General features: G+C 45.0%; 1 protein-coding gene across 1 annotated transcript in view; it reads left to right on the forward strand.

Moving 5' to 3' along the window:
- Positions 1–18,514, forward strand: part of ncam2a (neural cell adhesion molecule 2a) — a 543,279-nt gene that overhangs the window by 74,465 nt on the left and 450,300 nt on the right. The window contains exon 8 of the mRNA XM_078231910.1: positions 2,075–2,162. Within this exon, the coding sequence (XP_078088036.1) occupies positions 2,075–2,162 (88 nt within the window). The remainder of the gene's footprint in view (positions 1–2,074; positions 2,163–18,514) is intronic.

Genomic DNA, 18,514 nt, shown 5'->3' on the forward strand with positions numbered 1-18,514 from the left:
AAGGCATTGTTTGATGGGCGGCACGGTGGCACAGTGGTTAACACTGCTGCCTCACAGTGCCAGGGACCCAGGTTTGATTCCCAGTTTGGGTGTCTGTCTGTGTGGAGTCTGCATGTTCCCCCCGTGTCTGCTTGGGTTTCCTCCAGGTGCTCCGGTTTCCTCCCGCAGTCTGAAAGACGTGCTGGTTAGGTGCATCGGCCATGCTAAATGCTCCCTTAATGTACCCAAACAGGCGCCAAACAGAGGCAGTAGTAGAGACGAGTACAATTTTGTCTTTTAAAAAGCATTTAGACAGTCACATGGGTAAGATAGGTATTGAGGGATATGGGCCAAATGTGGGCAATTGGGACTAGCTTGATGGTAAAAAAAAGGGGCGGCATAGACAAGTTGGGCCGAAGGGCCTGTTTCCGTGCTGTAACCCTCTATGCCTCTGTGGCCAGAACTCTACTCGCCGGAATGTGTCGACTAGGGGATTTTCACAGTAACTTCACTGCAGTGTTAATGTAAGCCTTACTTGTGACACTAATAAATATTTAAAAATACATATTTTAAAATATTTTGCTGCATTATCCTCATATGGGTTAGTAATCCAGAGGCCCATGCTAATGTTCTGAGGGCATTGGTTCAAATCCCACCACAGCAGCTGGTGTAATTTAAATCTGGAATTGGAAGCTAGCCTCAGTGATGGTGACCATGAAACTATCATCGATTGTTGGAAAAACCCATCTGCTTCACTAATCTCCTTTAGGGAGAGAAGTCTGTTGTCCTTACCTGGCCTGGCCTACACGTGACTCCAGAGCCACAGCAAAGTGGTTGAGTCTGACCAGCCCTCTGCAATGGCCCAGCTAGTCACTTCATTCAAAGGTGCTTTTGGTTTATTCTTTTGTGGGACATCTCTAGAAATGCCAGCATTTGTTGTCCATTCCCAATTGCCCTTGAAGGGTAACAAATGATTGCCTTGTCTGCAATGCCCACATCCCACGAAATATATATTCTTTAAAATCCTTTCTTCCCTTAGTGTCCAAAAGTCTATCCTTCTCAGTCTTGAATATACCCCCAACAACTCGACATCGCAGCTCCCTGGAGTACAGAATTGCAAACATTCACAAATGTCTGAGGGGAGGAACCTCTGCTCTCCTCAGTCCGAAACCCACCATTCATAGTTCTAGATTCTCCAGCCAGTAGGAACAGCCTCCAATCACATACACTGTCAACCCATCTAAAGATGTTTATATTTTTCAATGAAATCGCCCCCCCATCCCCTCTCATTCTTTCAATGTTTAGGAAATAAAGGCTCATTATGCTCAAGAAGGGAGAGAAACAATGTGCAGGGGTTTGGGGAAAAGGCAGAGGAAATAGCACTACGCCAGAAGGCTCGTATGGAGACAGGATGGGCCAATGGCCTCCTTCTGCGCTCTAACTAACAACTCTGTGATTTTGTGAAGAGTTGGATTAACAGTCACAAGTGAAAAATGTTAAAAGTTAAAGTTTATTTATTAGTCACAAATAGGCTTACATTAACACTGCAATGAAGTTACTGTAAAAATCCCCTAGTCGCCACACTCCAGCACCTGTTCTGGTACACTGGGACACAATTTGGCATATTCAATGCACTTAACCAGCATGTCTTTTGGACTGTGGGAGGAAACCAGAACCCCCGGAGGAAACCCACACAGACACGGGGAGAATGTGCAAACTCCACACAGTGACCCAAACCAGGAATCGATTCCAGGTCCCTGGTGCTGTGAGGCAGCAGAGCTGGATGGAAAGTGAGCTGGCTGTGCCTAGGTAAACTGCTCTTTCGGAGAGTCAGTGCAGACGTGATGGGCTGAATGGCCTTCTTTTGCACTGTAGGGATTCTATAAAGGGAAGCATCATGGAGAGAAACAAACAGAAGTGACAGAGGAGACATGGGATGACGATGTGACATGAGGGAATGGGAAGGGCGTTAGCCTGTGTGGATTGGCTGTTCATTTGTTTGCAGACTTATTAGCTCACAGCTGAAAGATAAACACTTCCGATCATCGCACAGATGCTGCCTGGTGTGTTTAGGAATTTTCTATTTATCTTCCAGTACCAGTACCCCATTGGGAAGCAGTTGGGTTCAGTTGAATACCATACAAAGGGGATCAATGGGAAGGAGCTTTACACTTCTGTAACTGGTGAGGGGATAAGAATGTTTTGATAGTCACGGAGTAAGAAACTTCTAAGGTGGAAGGTTCCTGGCATAAATTGCTTGCAAGCCACCCACTCAGGAACACACAATGCAATATGTTTCCGTACTGGGCCGGTGGGGAATCAGGTCAAGGAAATTAAGTGTTTTTGTTTCTCTGGTTTAGATCTTTACCGATACTGTGTTTCATGTGAGACTTTCCAGAGTCCCAGAGTGAGAATAAATCTATCGCCTCTCCTTTAATTACACTTGTTCTTCATATTGACTGATGTTCTTTCAAGTGGCTATGACAGGGAAGAATGCTGCTTAGCAAAGGGCATTAACTAACTCCCCAACCAGGAGCCTGAGTATCAACGTTACACACTGGTCAATTTGAAATGGAAACAAAAACCTAACCAATGCCATGTGGAACTGATAAGTCAGCACGCCACCAGACACACTCAGCCCTGGCTCAGCTGTATGTTCATCATCGAATTAAAAATTAGGAGGCGCAAGTCTCACAGCAGACACTTAAGCACAAATGTCTAGGCTGACATAGGTGGCACGGTGGCACAGTGGTTAGCACTGCTGCCTCACAGCGCTAGGAACCCGGGTTCAATTCCGGCCTTGGGTCACTGTCTGTGTGGAGTTTGCACATTCTCCCTGTGTCTGCTTGGGATTCCTCCGGGTGCTCCGGTTTCCTCACACAGTCCAAAGGTGTGCGGGTTAGGTGGATTGGCCACGCTAAATTGAACCTTGTATCAGGGGATTAGCAGGGTAAATGTGTGGGGTTACGGGAATACGACCTGGGTGGGATTGTGGTCGATGCAGGCTGAATGGCCTCCTTCTGCACTGTAGGGATTCTATGATTCCAGTGCAGTACTGGGGGTGTCCTGAACTGTCAGAGGTGCTGTCTTTCACTTGTAATGTAAAACTGAGGGTCCCATCTATCTGGATGGATATAAAAGATCTTATTGTGTTGTGTTGAAGGAAAGTGGTGAGTTATCCCCAGTGTCCTGGCCAATATTTATCCCTCAGTAGACATTTTTAAATGTAGATTATTTTGGACATTATCAGTATGCTGTATGTGGAATCTTGCTCTCCACAAATTGGCTACTTTCTTACATTACATCAGTGAGAGCAGTTCAAAAGTACTTCACTGCCTGAAAAACACTTTGACATATTGCAAAGGGTGGGTAAATGTGTAGGGCTACAGGGATAGGGCAGGGGAAAGGGCCTAGGAAAGATGCTCTGTCAAAGAGTCAGTGCAGACTCGATGGGCCGAATGGCCTCCTTCTGCACTGTGGAGATTCTGTGATTCTATGAAACCTGCCGAGAATTTCAATGAAACAAAATTCTTTCCATCTACTTCCATGTTTTGGAAATCCAATGGATATAAGCTCTTCCCATTCTCTGACAATTTTAGAGTTACCGACTTAAGTCAAACATTTCAATTGCAACTCTTAACCGATGCATAAAGCTGACAGTTTTCTGCTCTTAAATAAGTCAGGTGGTTGTCATCCATGGCAGTCCCATATCACCTTGAGGCTTCTCCTCATTGCCACATTTTATCTTCTCTGAAGTGTTTTCTTATGTTTTTGTAATATGTATAATTTAATAAACGCAACAAGGCAACATGCTCCATTTCACCCAAAGAGATGTTTCTGTAAAATCCATCTTGCCAATTTCCCAGTTTCATTTGGAATCTCAAGTGTATCTAATTGAGGTGCACAAGATGATAAGGGGAGGGATTGACAAAATGCAAACCAGCCTCCCATCCATTGACTCTGTCTACACTTCCCGCTGCCCTTCTCACTGCCTCGGCAAAGCAGCCAGCATAATTAAGGACCCCACGCACCCCGGACATTCTCTCTTCCACCGTCCTCCGTTGGGAAAAAGATACAAAAGTCTGAGGTCACGTACCAACCGACTCAAGAACAGCTTCTTCCCGGCTGCCATCAGACTTTTGAATGGACTTACCTCACATTCAGTTGATCTTTCTCTACATTCTAGCTTTGACTGTAACACTACATTCTGCACCCTCTCCTTTCCTTCTCTATGAACGGTATGCTTTGTCTGTATAGCGCGCAAGAAACAATACTTTTCACTGTATGCTAATACATGTGATAATAATAAATCAAATCAAATCAAAAATCATCCATAAGCAAAAACCCAGTGGCTTCACTCTGCTGTGTTCAGCCTGCAAGAACCCTGTCAGTGACATCACCGCGTATTTAAAGTTTATTTATTTGTCACAAGTAAGGCTTACGTTAACATTGCAATGGAGTTACTGTGAAATTCCCCTAGCCGCCACACTACAGCGCCTGTTCGGGTCAATGCGCCTAATCAGCACGTCTTTCAGACTGTGGGAGGAAACCGGAGCACCCAGAGGAAACCCACGCAGACATGGGGAGAACGTACAATCTTCACACAGACAGACAGTGACCCAAGCCGGGAATCGAAACCCAAGTCCCCGGTGCTGTGAGGCAGCAGTGCTAACCACTGTGCCACCGTGCCGTGCCGTGCCGCACATATACACCATCTGCCTGTTTGTGCACTGCTTCTGGGGAAATTGTTACCGTAATGAAATGGTATTTTAATATTAATATTAAATATTAAAACACTAATATTCTCACACAAAAGGATTTTTTATCCATTCACGGAATGGGGTGATGTTTAGTCACCCCTCATAATTAACTCCCTATACATCATATAAATTGAAGTATTTTTAGTGAATTCCCATGTCACTCATTTGACAATAATAAATCAAATCAAATCAAATAGAGGTGGAGAGAGTGTTTCCTCTTGTGGGGCCATCCAGAACAAGATGTCATAGTTTTAGGATAAGGGGTGGCAGATTTGAAACAGGGATGAGGAGAAACTACTTCTCTCAAAGGGTGGTGAACCTGTAGAATTCACTGCCCCAGAGTGTGATGGATGCTGGGACTTTGAGTAAATTTAAGGAAGAGGTGGACAGGTTTTTAATTAGTAATGAGTTTGAAGGGCAATGGTGAATGGGCAGGAAAGTGGAGTTGAGGCTGAGGTGAGATCAGCCAGGATGGTATTGAATGGCGGAGCAGGCTCGAGGGGCTGAATTCCCCACTCCTGCTCCTATTTCTTATGCCTTTTCTTTTGAAAATTGTAAGAGAACTCTGGTGGAATTGTCATATTCAACACAGCAAGTGGACATCTCTATAAATGTAGGTACTGAATGGATAAAGTGGACATCATAAAATAAGATGTTAGAATTTATCTATGCAAACACAATTTAAATAGATTCCATTCATTAACTAACATTTTAGCAGACAGTACTTTGGGACAATGGTGGATGGTTAGTTCAGTTGGCTAGCTGACATCGAATTCAGAATAATGTCAACAGTATGGGTTTGATTCTTGAGGTCGACTTGGGACCTGATTCTCACCTAAAAACTCTTTCACAGGATGTGGGTGTCGCTGGCTAGGCCAGCATTTACTGTCCATCCCTAATTGTCCTCAAAAAGGTGGATGGTGAACTGCCTTCTTGACCGGTGCAGTCCATGTAGTGTAGGTACAACCACATTGTTGCTAGGGAGGGTAGCAGGATTTTGACTCAGTGACGGTGAAGGAATGGCAGTGATATAGCTCCAAGCCAGGATATTGTGAGGCTTGGAGGGAACTTGCAGGCAGAGGTGTCCCCATGCATCTGCTGCCCTTTTCCTTCTTGATGGTAGAGGTTGTGTCCTACCTCCTTGATTTGACCCTGAGAGTGGAAGGCAATCACAGATCACCATTAGGGAAGAAGAAACTACCAAGGAAATGGCCTAGAGTGAAGCATTGGCAAATAATGAGGCAAGGACCTGCCTTTAGAAAGAATACACATCTGACGTCTGGTAGATTTAGTGAGTTTGGGAGAATAGGTTATTCTGGAACATGGCCCCAAACTTCTCCACTTTTGGAGTTTTGGTTGCTCACTTCTGAGTCTGTTGATGGAGTCTGGTTTTCACAATTAGTCAAATGCACCATTATCATAGGAACATGTGACCACAAGGATGCTAAATTGCAACTAGAGGGACCTTGATGTTTTTCTTGTCTGCCAATTCCAAGTCCTGTGCTAAAGGTAGCATACACATGCAAGTTGATAATGTAGGAGAATATAAGACATATTATGGTTAATGAGACATTCTAGACACCAGGATAGACCAAAGTGATGTTTTCCAGTCTGAGTACATCTTGCATCCTTGACTCTTCCAATGCACTCCTGGCTTGCTCTCCCACATCCTTCCCTCTGTAAACTTCAGGTCATTCAAAACTCCGCTGTCCTTGCCTTAGCTTGCGGCTAGTCCTGCCGCCTTCTCACTGCTGTTCTCGCTGACCGACACTCACCTCCAGTTAAGCAGCACCTTCACTTTAGAATTCTCACCCATGTTTTCAAATCCCTCCAAGTGGTACCTTCCTTCCCTTCCTCCCTCTGAAATCTCCTCTAGCCCCCTCAAACTTCTGAGATATCTGCATCTGTGTAAATGCTCATTCACCAGTGTAAGAAAAACATAAATCGTTTATTTGCAGTTTAAAACTATACAGAGGTTTCCAGTCTCGTGGTTGCAATCAGCGCCCGAGATGACTCTGGGTACAGAAGGCTACACTTACCAGGGTCGTTCGCCCCCACTCTGTGCCCTGATTGGCTGCTTGGGTCATGTGACCCTTACTTTACAGCTTGATCCTTAAAGTGACAATCACCACAGCGCCATTTAATCCTGGCCTCTTAAAAAGCCTCCATTTTAATTTTGCCAGCACTGGTGTCCATGTCTTCAGTTGCCTTGATCCCAGGCTCTGCAGTACCCTCCGTACACCCCTCTGTCTCTCTACATCATTCCTTAAAATATGCCTCTTTGACCAAGCTTTTGGTCATCTGTCCTTATACCTATTTATCTGGTTCATAGAACATAGAAGAGTACAGCGCAGGAACATGCCCTTCGGCCTGTGTGCCGACCATGATGCCAAATTAAACTAATCTCTTCTGCCTTTCCTTGGTCCATATCCCTCTATTCCTTGCATTTTCATGTGCTTATCTAAAAGCCCCTTATCGTCAGACTTTCAATGTCATACTTTATTTTCAGAAGTCTCACAGCATCAGGTTAAATTCCAACAGGTCACCTGATGAAGCGCTCCGAAACCTCGTGATTCCAAATAAACCTGTTGGACTTTAACCTGGTGTTGTGAGACTTCTTACTGTGCCCACCCCAGTCCAAGGCCAGTGTCTCCACCTCATACTTTATTTTATTATGCTCCTGTGAAATACTTTAAGGCATTTTATCATGTTAAAGATGCTACATAACTGGAAGCATTTAAGGTTGCTTAATCCAGATCACTACAGGGAGACACTTCGTCATCTATGGCAGCAGTGACTGTGATCCCTTTGCGATATCCTTTAGGACTTCCTGAGGTTTGGACAGCTCAGTATAAATGACAATTCTTTCAGATAGGAGACTTTTGAATGGACTTACCTTGCATTAAGTTGATCTTTCTCTACACCCTAGCTATGACTGTAACACTACATTCTGCACTCTGTCGTTTCCTTCTCTATGAACGGGATGCTTTGTCTGTATAGCGTACGAAAAACAATACTTTTCACTGTTTATTAATACATGTGACAATAATAAATCAAATCAAATCAAATCAAGACTGAGAGAAAGTTGGACAATGATCTTGTAATGATTACTCTGGCAGAAACCTCGTTCTTGGAGATGAGGTGCAGAGCTCAGAAATTCAAAGCTCTATACTTACACAACTTTTGACTGGTCAAGTTTAGTTTTTAGTGGACTCAAAACAAGTTGAAAAATCGATTAAATATTATTTTTTAAAATTTGAGTATCATTGCGAGAGGTCTCAAGATGGCTGCTGTATAAAAGGAAAGAATATCTATTTAAATGTCATCTTTCACAACCTCAGGATGTCTCAGATCACTTTGCAGCTAATAAAGCATTAAATGAAATGATATATTAGGGGTCTTTTGCCGAGGCTGGGTTGTAAAACGTGAATGGAATAGAGCGCATAAAGCTCAGATTTCGTTTACCTGACAGAGGAGAGTTGCCACGAGATGCCAGCAACAAGAAATTGTCCCAGTTCTGCTGTATTGTCATCCATTGTAGTTGAGGCCAAAATATTGTCTGATTTCAAGAAGAAATTAGATATAGCTCTTAGGGCTAAAGGGATCAAGGGATATGGGGGGAAGGGGGCATCAGGATATTGAATTTGATGATCAGCCATGATCATAATGAATGGTGGAGAAGACTCACAGGGCTGAATGACCTAGTCCTGCTTCTATTTTCTATGTTCCTATGGTTCTATTGTCATCTTCAGTTCACTGAATGAAAGCAGGTCTGACCCACAGCAACACACCGCCACGGGTGAGGCAAAGTGGCAGGTACTGAACCCTCCCCAGCCAGGACAAGAGCCGAAACCCTGCTGCTGTTGGTCTGATCCACACCAATTGTGCAGCCAACTGAACCAAGCAGCACACCCCCAAGGAGTCCAGGCGGGATTTTCCGGCTGCGCTCGCCGCAAGGTTAGAAATACCCGCCCGAGGTCAACAGACATTTGCATTGTCCGCCCAGGCTGCTACGAATCCCGTGGCGGGTGGGATGGGAAAATACCACCCTCCAAGTTGCTGTGCCAACACGCATACACTTTTGTGTGCATTTGTAGCCTGGAGCCAAGCCTAGCAATGGTGCAGAGACGCCAATTTCTTTGTATCAGATGGCCGAGGAGGAATCCTGCAGTTTATGTTGGAAGGAATTGCAGAGTGGTGGTTAACCTGTTTGACCATTACCTGAATGCACCTTCCTTGGCCACTATGGGACTTGAACCTGGAGCCTCTGGCTCAGAGGTAGGAACACTACCCATTGCGCCGCACAATACCGCCTCCTGCTGTTTTAGGAAGCCCAAATATTCAAGTGCAAATATTAAGTATAATGCGGAAGATTACACTATACAATCTCACACATTATTCCATTTATTGTATTATAAAGTTGTCACCTGGCTCTTCATCGCTACTCATTGCCGATTAGTTATAATAATAACAACATAGTTTTATAATAGCACGGAACAACTGTAATTACTATGTACTGGTGTTAATCAAGACTGTAATTGCTAAGTTATTAGAGTTTAATTGCAGAATTATTAAATCTTAAAATGGCTTTGGAGTTTTGATCTACTCAGCCTACTCTGTTCATGGCTTGGTGAAATTGGAATGCGTGCTATGTGGAGAATTGGCAGAAGGACAAATGGCCTCTACTGCATGAGATATTGGTGGGATTTTCCATGCCCTGTGTGGCACAGGTGGCCTGCCATTGGCCAACAGCGGGGTGTTCTGGGCCCGTTGCCATTGGTGGGGTTTCCCGTTCTATGCACCCTCCTGCCACCACTGGGAAAACCCATGGCCAGGGTTCGCCATTGGGTTGGCGGGGCTGGAAGATCTGGTCAGCAATGATGACCGGAAGATTCCGGCCAATATTTTGACAGCTCTACCTGATATTGCCTTTCTATCTGTACTAAGGTTAAAGAAAAGAAATACAAAAAAGTTTCAATCGTGGGCAGAAATGACCTGTACAAGCTTGGTCCAGTGGTAGTGATCAGAAGATTATGGGTTCAAACCTCACTCCAGCATCATGTAGGCTGGTCCACACAGTGCAGTTCTGAGGGAAGTGTGAGCTTTTAGAAGGGATTATAAACCAAAGCTCCATCTTGACTCTATGACGCAGCATCACACCTGTTAAATGTACATTTACTGCTGTATCATTAAAATCCCTCTCTTCTGGAATCATAGAATCCCTACAGTGCAGAAGGAGGCCATTTGGCCCATCAAGTCTGCACCGACTTTCTGAAAGAGTATCTTACCATGGCCAATCCATCCAACTTGTACATCTTTGGAATGTGGGAGGAAACCGGAGCACCCGGAGGAAACCCACGCAGACACGGGGAGAATGTGAAAATGTCACACAGACACACAAGGCTGGAATTGAACCCTGGCGCTGTGAGACAGCAATGTTAACCACTGTGCCATCGTGCCCCCTTGTCAAATCCTTATTGTCTAAGGAATGCTAACCATAGCTAATGCCATGATATCAAGAAGAACCCCAAAATCTACCTCAGTTAGCACAGGAATTGAACCCACACTATTGACAATATTCTGCACCACACTCTAGTCATCTAATTAACTGAACTCAGCTGCTCCCCTATCAAACTTGCACATCTTAAATACTTCATTAGCTACAAAGAATTTTGAGATGTCCTGTAATTGTGAAAGGCACTATATTAATGCAAGTTCTTTGTTGCTTTTGCTGGAGCTGTCATTGGGCGTGGTTTTCCAGCCCCACCAACCACTAGGATCATCCAGTCCCTCTGAAAGTCAACAGGGTCGTCAAATCCCCCGCGGGACCCAGAAAAACGCGGCCTGAGGTATACATGAGCTACACAGTATCGGGAAGGAGTGAATCATTCCCTTTTAACCTGGTCTGTAACATGTATGTGCAACAGCTGACACAAGGGTGCAGATGAACTGTACATTACCAGATGGTGATTAACTGAGTCCTTTATCTGGTGTGCACCGCACATGTACAGGAGCAAACACTGAGATGTACTGTACCAGATGGGAGTGCGAAGGTTGGCCTTTTCCCCTGTGAGTACCATATGTGGACAAGAGTTGAGGCTCAAGCACACACAAGCTTCTCAGTAGCGTAGCAGAGATGATTGTGGTCTTATACCAGGACGTGATGCAACTTTTATCCTGTGACTGGTCAGCCTGATTTACATTTTGCTCCATCTGTTGATAACACTATGGGGCCATTCCCTTGACCTTCTGTTGTTAATTGAAAGAATTTGCCTTATGTCCAATTAGCACATCCTGTTGCTTTCAGCAATGATGTGCAAAATGATTTATTTTTGTACACACACATATAGAGAGCGGGGCACAGTGGCATAGTAGATATGTTATTAGACTCGTAACCCAGAGACCTGGACTAATAATCTAGAGCCGTCAGTTCCAATCTCAATTCCAACTAATTGAGTAAAATTAGGAATGATTGGTAATTGAGATTATATTAACCCATCCATTAGACCATAAGACCATAAGACATAGGAGCAGAATTAGGCCATTCGGCCCATCGAGCCTCCTCTGCCATTCAATCATGACTGATAGGTTTCTCAACTTTTCTCCCGCCTTTTCCCCGTAACCTTTGATCCCCTTACCAATCAAGAATCATCTATCTCTGTCTTAACATGACCTCCACAGCCTTCTGCGGCAATGAATTCCACAGATTCACCACCCTCTGCCTGAAGAAATTCTTCCTCATCCCGGTTCTAAAAGGTCGTCCCTTTATTCTGAGGCTGTGCCCTCGGATCCGAGTCTCTCCTAATGATGGAAACATCTTCCAGGCCTTTCAATCTTCTCTAAGTTTCAATGTGATCCACCCTCATCATTCTAAACTCCATCAAGTACAGACCCAGAGTCCTCAAATGCTCCTCATACATCTGTCACTCTTACCAGTTCTGATTGATATGTGAATCTAGATCCACAGCAATGTGGGTAACTCTTAACTGCTCTCTGAAATGGCCCAGCAAGTAATACACCGGCCTGAATAATATGCGGCAAAAAAGGTCCTATGCCAAACCTGTGCTGCTATATTGTTAGGCGCAAGAATGTCGGGACTTTTTCCTTCTATTTTGTTAGCCTGAAAAAAGTACCTCAGGGGCGGCATGGTGGCACAATGGTTAGCATTGCTACCTCACAGCACCAGGGACCCGGGTTCGATTCCCGGCTTGGGTCACTGTCTGTGTCGAATTTGCACATTCTCCCCATGTCTGCGTGGGTTTCCTCCGGGTGCCCAGTTTCCTCCCACAGTCCAAAGATGTGCGGGTTAGGTGCGCTGGCTATACTAAATTGGCCCTTAGTGTCAGGGGAATTATCTAAGGTAAATACATGGGGTTGCGGGGCTAGGGCCTGGGTGGGAATGTGGTCGGTGCAGACTCAATGGGCTGAATGGCCTCCTTCTGCACTGTAGGATTTTATGATTCAGCATATTGCAGCAGGTCCTCAACACTCGCGTCGTTTGGCTCCAATTTCCTGAAAAATGGCATTGCAGAAACTGCACGATACAGAGTCACCAGGATCAGATGAGCAGAGTTACTGAAATGTTCCTTTAACCTCGTCGCCAGTATAATAACTCCAGGAATCAGCTGTAAAGGAACAGAGCTTTATTGGAAATAAAGTAAAGCAACAAACCACAAGCCTGTGGCGAACACAAACAGGTCCAAACGTTATTTTTTTAGTAAACGCATTAAACTAAACAAAACAAACTAAAGGACAAAACAAGAAGGGCAGCCCACAGAAAAGAGAAGGAACCGCCCAAAACAATAAACAAAGCAGTACAGAAACTTAAAACATTAAATCGGGGAGTCGTGTTCCTGAGGTTATCGAGCCTGAATGCAACAATATGGTGGGTGGGTGGACCTAGAAATCAAGAGCATATCCACTTGCTTCAAACTTAATGGCCGGAATCTTATGGTGTTCATGCCAGCAGGATTCTCCCATCATGCCGTAGTTACCAGAGATTTGGCTGGGCCCAAGTTGTCTGACCTTGCTGCAGCGGGAACATGGCGTGAGCGGCCAGTAAGATCGCGGCCAATGTAATTGCTTAGTTGAGCTTGATAAAGTGGCAATTAACTAGAATAATACATGCTGGGAGCAGTCAATAAATTTGGTGAGTATGGATTGCACCAGGTGGGGACCTTGTTCATTTTCACTGACAGATTGCACAGGCAAGTTAAAGGTCACCAGCTGGGTCCTTAGTTTGACCCCAGCAGTTCAGGTTACTGTGAGTGCTGCCGGAACTTGCTCTTGGATGTTGTGTTTTAATTCCTTTTATGCCTTTTAATGAGTGACATGACCTCTTTCCAGGTCATGGCCAACCATTCCCTTGGACATCCCGTCCTCCAACTCCGAATGGGCGGGAGAATGACAATCCAACAATCTGCAGCATGGTGGCACAGTGGTTAGCACTGCTGCCTCACAGCGCCAGGGACCCAGGTTCGATTCCAGCCTTGGGTGACTGTCTGGGTGGAGTTTGCACTTTCTCCCGAATGAGTGCGTGTGTTTGCTCCGGGTACTCCAGTTTCTTCCCACACTCCAACGATGTGCGGGTTAGGTGGATTGGCCATGCTAAATTGACCCTTAACAGGGTAAATACATGGAGTTATGGGGATAGGGCCTGGATGGGATTGTTGTTGGTGCAGGCTCGAAGGGCAGAATGGCCTCCTTCTGCACTGTAGGGATTCAATGAAACTATGTCACAGGGTGAAAACCCACTCAACAGCCATTGATTGCGGAATTGCTGTTTAATGTGACGTGCTGTGGTGCGGTGGGATTCAGCAATCCTCCCACTTCCAGGTGCAGATCCCGCACACTGGAATCCCAACTATATTATTCAGCCTATTTCCTTCAAGAAGGTGGCTCGCCATCACTTTCCCAAGGCTAATTAGGGATTAATAATAAATCTCGGCTTGCCAGTGACACCTACATCCTCTGAGTGAATTTTAAGAGATCAATATTTTAAATGATATCGCTGCTTCAACACTTTGAATGATTGCCTCACTGTTTTATTTCGATCTGTTTCAGCAACAAGACTTTTGACTGTCAAACAGAGTGCACGTTTCATAGTCATCATAAAACCATAAGACATTGGAGCAGAATTAGGCCACTCGGCCCATCAAGTCTGCTCCGTTATTCAATCATGGCTGATTTTTTTCTCACCCCAATTCTCCTGCCTTTTCCCCATAACCCCTGATACCCTTATTAATCAAGAACCTATCTATCTCTGCCTTAAAGACACTCAATGACCTGGCCTCCACAGCATCCTGTGGCAAAGAGTTCCACAGATTCACCACTCTCTGGCTGAAGAAACTCCTCCTCATCTCTGTTTTAAAGGATCGTCCCTTTAGTCTGAGGTTGTGCCCTCTGGTTCTAGTTTTTCCTACTAGTGGAAACATCCTCTCCACATTCACTCTATCCAGCCTCGCAGTATCCTGTGAGTTTCAATAAGATCCCCCCTCATTCTTCTAAACTCCAATGAGTACAAACCCAGAGTCGTCAACCGTTACTCATACGACAAACTCTTCATTCCAGGGATCATTCTTGTGAACCTCCTCTGGACCCATTCCGAGGTCAGCACATCCTTCCTTAGATATGGGGCCCAAAACTGCTCACAATACTCCAAATGGGGTCTGACCAGAGCCTTATACAGCTCGACATGAATGCTAACATTGCATTTGCCTTCCTAACTGCTGACCGAAACTGCACGTTAACCTTGAGAGAATCTTGAACAATGACTTCCAAGTCCCTTTGTGTTTCTGATTTCCTTAGCATTTTCCCATTTTGAAAATAGTCGATGCCTCCATTCCTCCTTCCAAAGTGCATAACCTCACACTTTTCCACATTGTATTCCATCTGCCACTTCCTTGCCCACTCTCCTAACCTGTCCAAGTCCTTCTGCAGCCTCCCTGCTTCCTCAATACTACCTGTCCCTCTACATATCTTTGTACCACCTGCAAACTTAGCAACAGTGCCTTCAGTTCCTCCAAATCGTTAATGTATCAAAATTAGCTTTGTGTAATTTGGTAACCAAGGAGGTCTTTGTGGCGCAGTAGGTAGCATCCCTGCCTCTGAACCAGAAGCTCTGTGTTCGAGTCCTACCCCAGGACTCAGTGGCCAAGGAAGATGCGTCCATAATTCAGCCAGGCAGGTTGATTATAAACACACCAATGACAGGTGGCAAGAGTGAGAGCAATTCCTCATCAGCTATGTGGTGGAAAGAACATACTATTCACAGCTCCAGACTACGGTGTGCATTGTGGTGGCGACATGGTATTGTCACTGGATTAGTAATCCAGAGACCCAGGATCATGCTCTGGGGACCCAGCAGATGTGAAATTTGAATTCAATGGGAACCTGGAATTGAAAGTCTAATGCAGACCATGAAACCATTGTTGATTGTTGTAAAAACCCATCTGGTTCACCAATGTCAGAGAATCATAGAATCCCTTCAGTGCAGAAGGAGGCTATTTGGCCCATCGAGCCTGCACCGACAATGATCCCACCCAGGCCCTATCCCTGTCACCCCATATATTTACCCTGCTCATCCCCCTGACATGAATGGACAATTTAGCATGGCCAATCCACCTAATCCGCACATCTTTGGATTGTGGGAGGAAACCGGAGCAGTCACAGGAAGAACGTGCAAACTCCACACAACAGTGACCCAAGCCAGGAATCAAACCTTTCAGGAAGGAAATCTGCGTCCTTAGCTAGTCTGGCCTATATGTCACTCCAGATGTGGTTGACTCCTTAATGGCCTCGCAAACCACTCAGTTCAAGGGCAATTAAGGATGGGCAATAAATGCTGGCCCAGCATGAATGAATTAAAAAAAATGTTGCCACAGTAACTCAGACTCCCTGAATGAACTGTAACACACACACAGTTCAGCAGATCTGAGTTGTAGGTTTCTGGTCATTAAGTTATTTTTAAGATGTGGCCAGCATTCATTGCTCATCCTTCATTGATCTTGGGAAAGTTCTAGTCAGCTGGCTGCTTAGCAGACCATAGTCGCCAGGGAATTCCTGGATTGTATCCCAACCATAATGAAGAAACAACAGTATGCCTTCAAGTCAGGATGGTATGTGTGACTTGGAGGTCAATTTGCACATGGTAGTGTTCCCAATATATTTGCTGCCCTTGTCCTTCTAGATGGTAGAGGTCAACTGTTTCAATGGTGCTGTCTGGAGAAAGCTTTGGTGCAGTGTTACAGTGTCTTCTGGGGACAGGACACACTGCGGTCACAGTTGCCAATGATGGAGGAAGCGAATGTTCAATGACTTACCAATTGCTTCTTTCTCTGGTTTTCTGTCTCCTTCTGCATTAGGCTCTGTCTCACCCCTTGCATGTTTCCTCTTCACAGCGATAAAAACTAAATCCCAGCGCTCCCTCCTCACTCAATGTCGCCTTGTAATATTTATTAATACCATGGTCCATTGGTCAAGCCAATATTTATCAGGTACTGAGTTTTCTCTCAGTTGTTGACCGCATGGCTGTAATAGGCAACCATATCCAGAATTTAATTTCAACAGTACTCCAGGCACTATAAGGTCTTTAAAGAATACCTTGGTGTTCCATGTAAGAATTGCATCAATTGGAATAATGCATGACCCATCCTTCACTGCTTCCTGTACTGCCGAGATAATGACTGCAGCAATGGTGAAAGCTAGTTTGCATGATGCACTCCATTGTCTCAGGAGCTGTCATCAGCGGTAGTATCTTCAAGGATGGATGTCTTTGCACAAGCTGAGATCAATCATGGTCCAATACATGTTACAGTGCCTCCTTTCATGGTTCTGGGAAAGAACAGCAACAAGATGTGGGAGAAGGCAGGCTTACACTGGTTGAGAAACAATGAGGCTCATGAGATATCATTCAACTTCCTTCATTATCCCTGTCCCTGCGTCACCATTGATTTAGAGTCATCGAGTTGTAGAATCATAGAGGTTTACAGCATGGAAACAGGCCCTTCGGCCCAACTTTCCCATTCCGCCTTTTTTTTTACACAAACTAGTCCCAATTGTCCACATTTTGTCCATATCCCTTGATAGCCATCTTACTCATGTAACTGTCTAAACGCTTGTTAAAAGACTAAATTGTACCCACCTCCACTACTTCCTCTGGCAGCTTGTTCCAGACACTCACCACCTTCTGTGTGAAAACATTGTCCCTCTGGACACTTTGTATCTCTCCCCTCTCACCTTAAACCTATGCCCTCCAGTTTTAGACTCCCCTACCTTTGGGAAAAGATATTGACTATCTAGCTGATCTATGCCCCTCATTATTTTATAGACCTCTATAAGATCTCTCCTCAGCCTCCTACGCTCCAGAGAAAAAAGTCCCAGTCTATCCAGCCTCTCCTTATAACTCAAACCATCAAGTCCCAGTAGCATCCTAGTAAATCTTTGTCACATTTGTCTCATCAAAAGCACTGTTGTTCAGCAAAACCACCTCCCTCTTTGGATGGAGGTGTCACATCAAGCACAGGAGATTGGGCAGCACCTGTAACCGGCCATGCTCTGAAGGAAGAAAGCATTGGAGTATAACTCCTTTCCGAACCACAGGACTTCCCAAATTCTCTCTGCAGTGCTGTGAGAATCGTCAATGTAGGAAAGACAGAGTCAATTTGCATACAGCAAGCTCCCAAAAATAACAACATGTTCATGATGAGGCAATTGTGCTTTGGTGATGTTGTTTGAGGGAGAGTTATTGGGCAGGGGACAGGGAGAGCTTCATTGCTGGAATAGCATTGTGTCCTTTACATCGACCCAAGGGAGCTGGTCATGTTTCAACTGAAGGCCAATGAGGAGGGCATGGCAGGAGCAAATGAGGGGTAAACCTGGTGAAGCTGCAACACAAAACAAACATAGGAGACACCTTGCAATAGACAGAGCTAAGCAATCCAAGGCCCAATGGATCAGATCCAAGATCTGCAGTCTTGCCACATCCAGTTGTGAATGGTGGTGGAAATTAAACAAATAACAGATGGAGGAGGCTCCACATATATCCCCAGCCTCAATGATGGGGGAGCCCTATACATCAGATAAGGGTGAAACTCTCAACCAATTCCAGACAGAAGTGCCGAGTGGATGATCCATCTTGGCCTCCTCTGGAGGTCCCCAGATGTCAGTCAGTCTTCAGCTAACTTGATTCACACCACAAGGTAACAAGAAATAGCTGAAGGCTCTGGGTAGTCAAAAGCTATCAATCCTGACAACATTCCCGCAATAGTACTGTAAAGCCTACTTGATCCGCTATGGTCCCTGAGGAATAGGTACATCCACAGTGCCGTCAAGGAGGGACTTCGAGGATTCTATCCAGTGGCATTGAAGGAACGGCCAATATATTTCCAAGTCAGGATGGTAAGTGGCTTGGAGGGGAAACTCTAGGAGGTGGTTTCCGCTGCCGTTATCCTTCTAGATGGTCGTGGTTGTGGGATTGGAAGGTACTGCCTAAGGAACCTTGTTGAGTTCCTGCAGTGCATCTTGTATTTGGTACACACGGCTGCCACCATGATGGAGGGATTGAATGGTAGCCAGAAGTAGAGGTCTATATGTCTGGAACCCAAGAAGAGCAGGAGAGTAGATAAGGACTGTGAGGTGACATTGTGATTAGAATATTAAACTGCTCTGTAAGGCAGTGAGTTTAGAAATACTAAGACAGAGCAGGTGATTTGGAAGCTGGGGCCTGTGCCAAAACATAAACTTTTTCTTCAATTGCAGGCTATTATAATTTTATT

The sequence above is a fragment of the Mustelus asterias genome, chromosome 17, assembly GCF_964213995.1.
Source record: "Mustelus asterias chromosome 17, sMusAst1.hap1.1, whole genome shotgun sequence".
Lineage (NCBI taxonomy): Eukaryota > Metazoa > Chordata > Chondrichthyes > Carcharhiniformes > Triakidae > Mustelus > Mustelus asterias.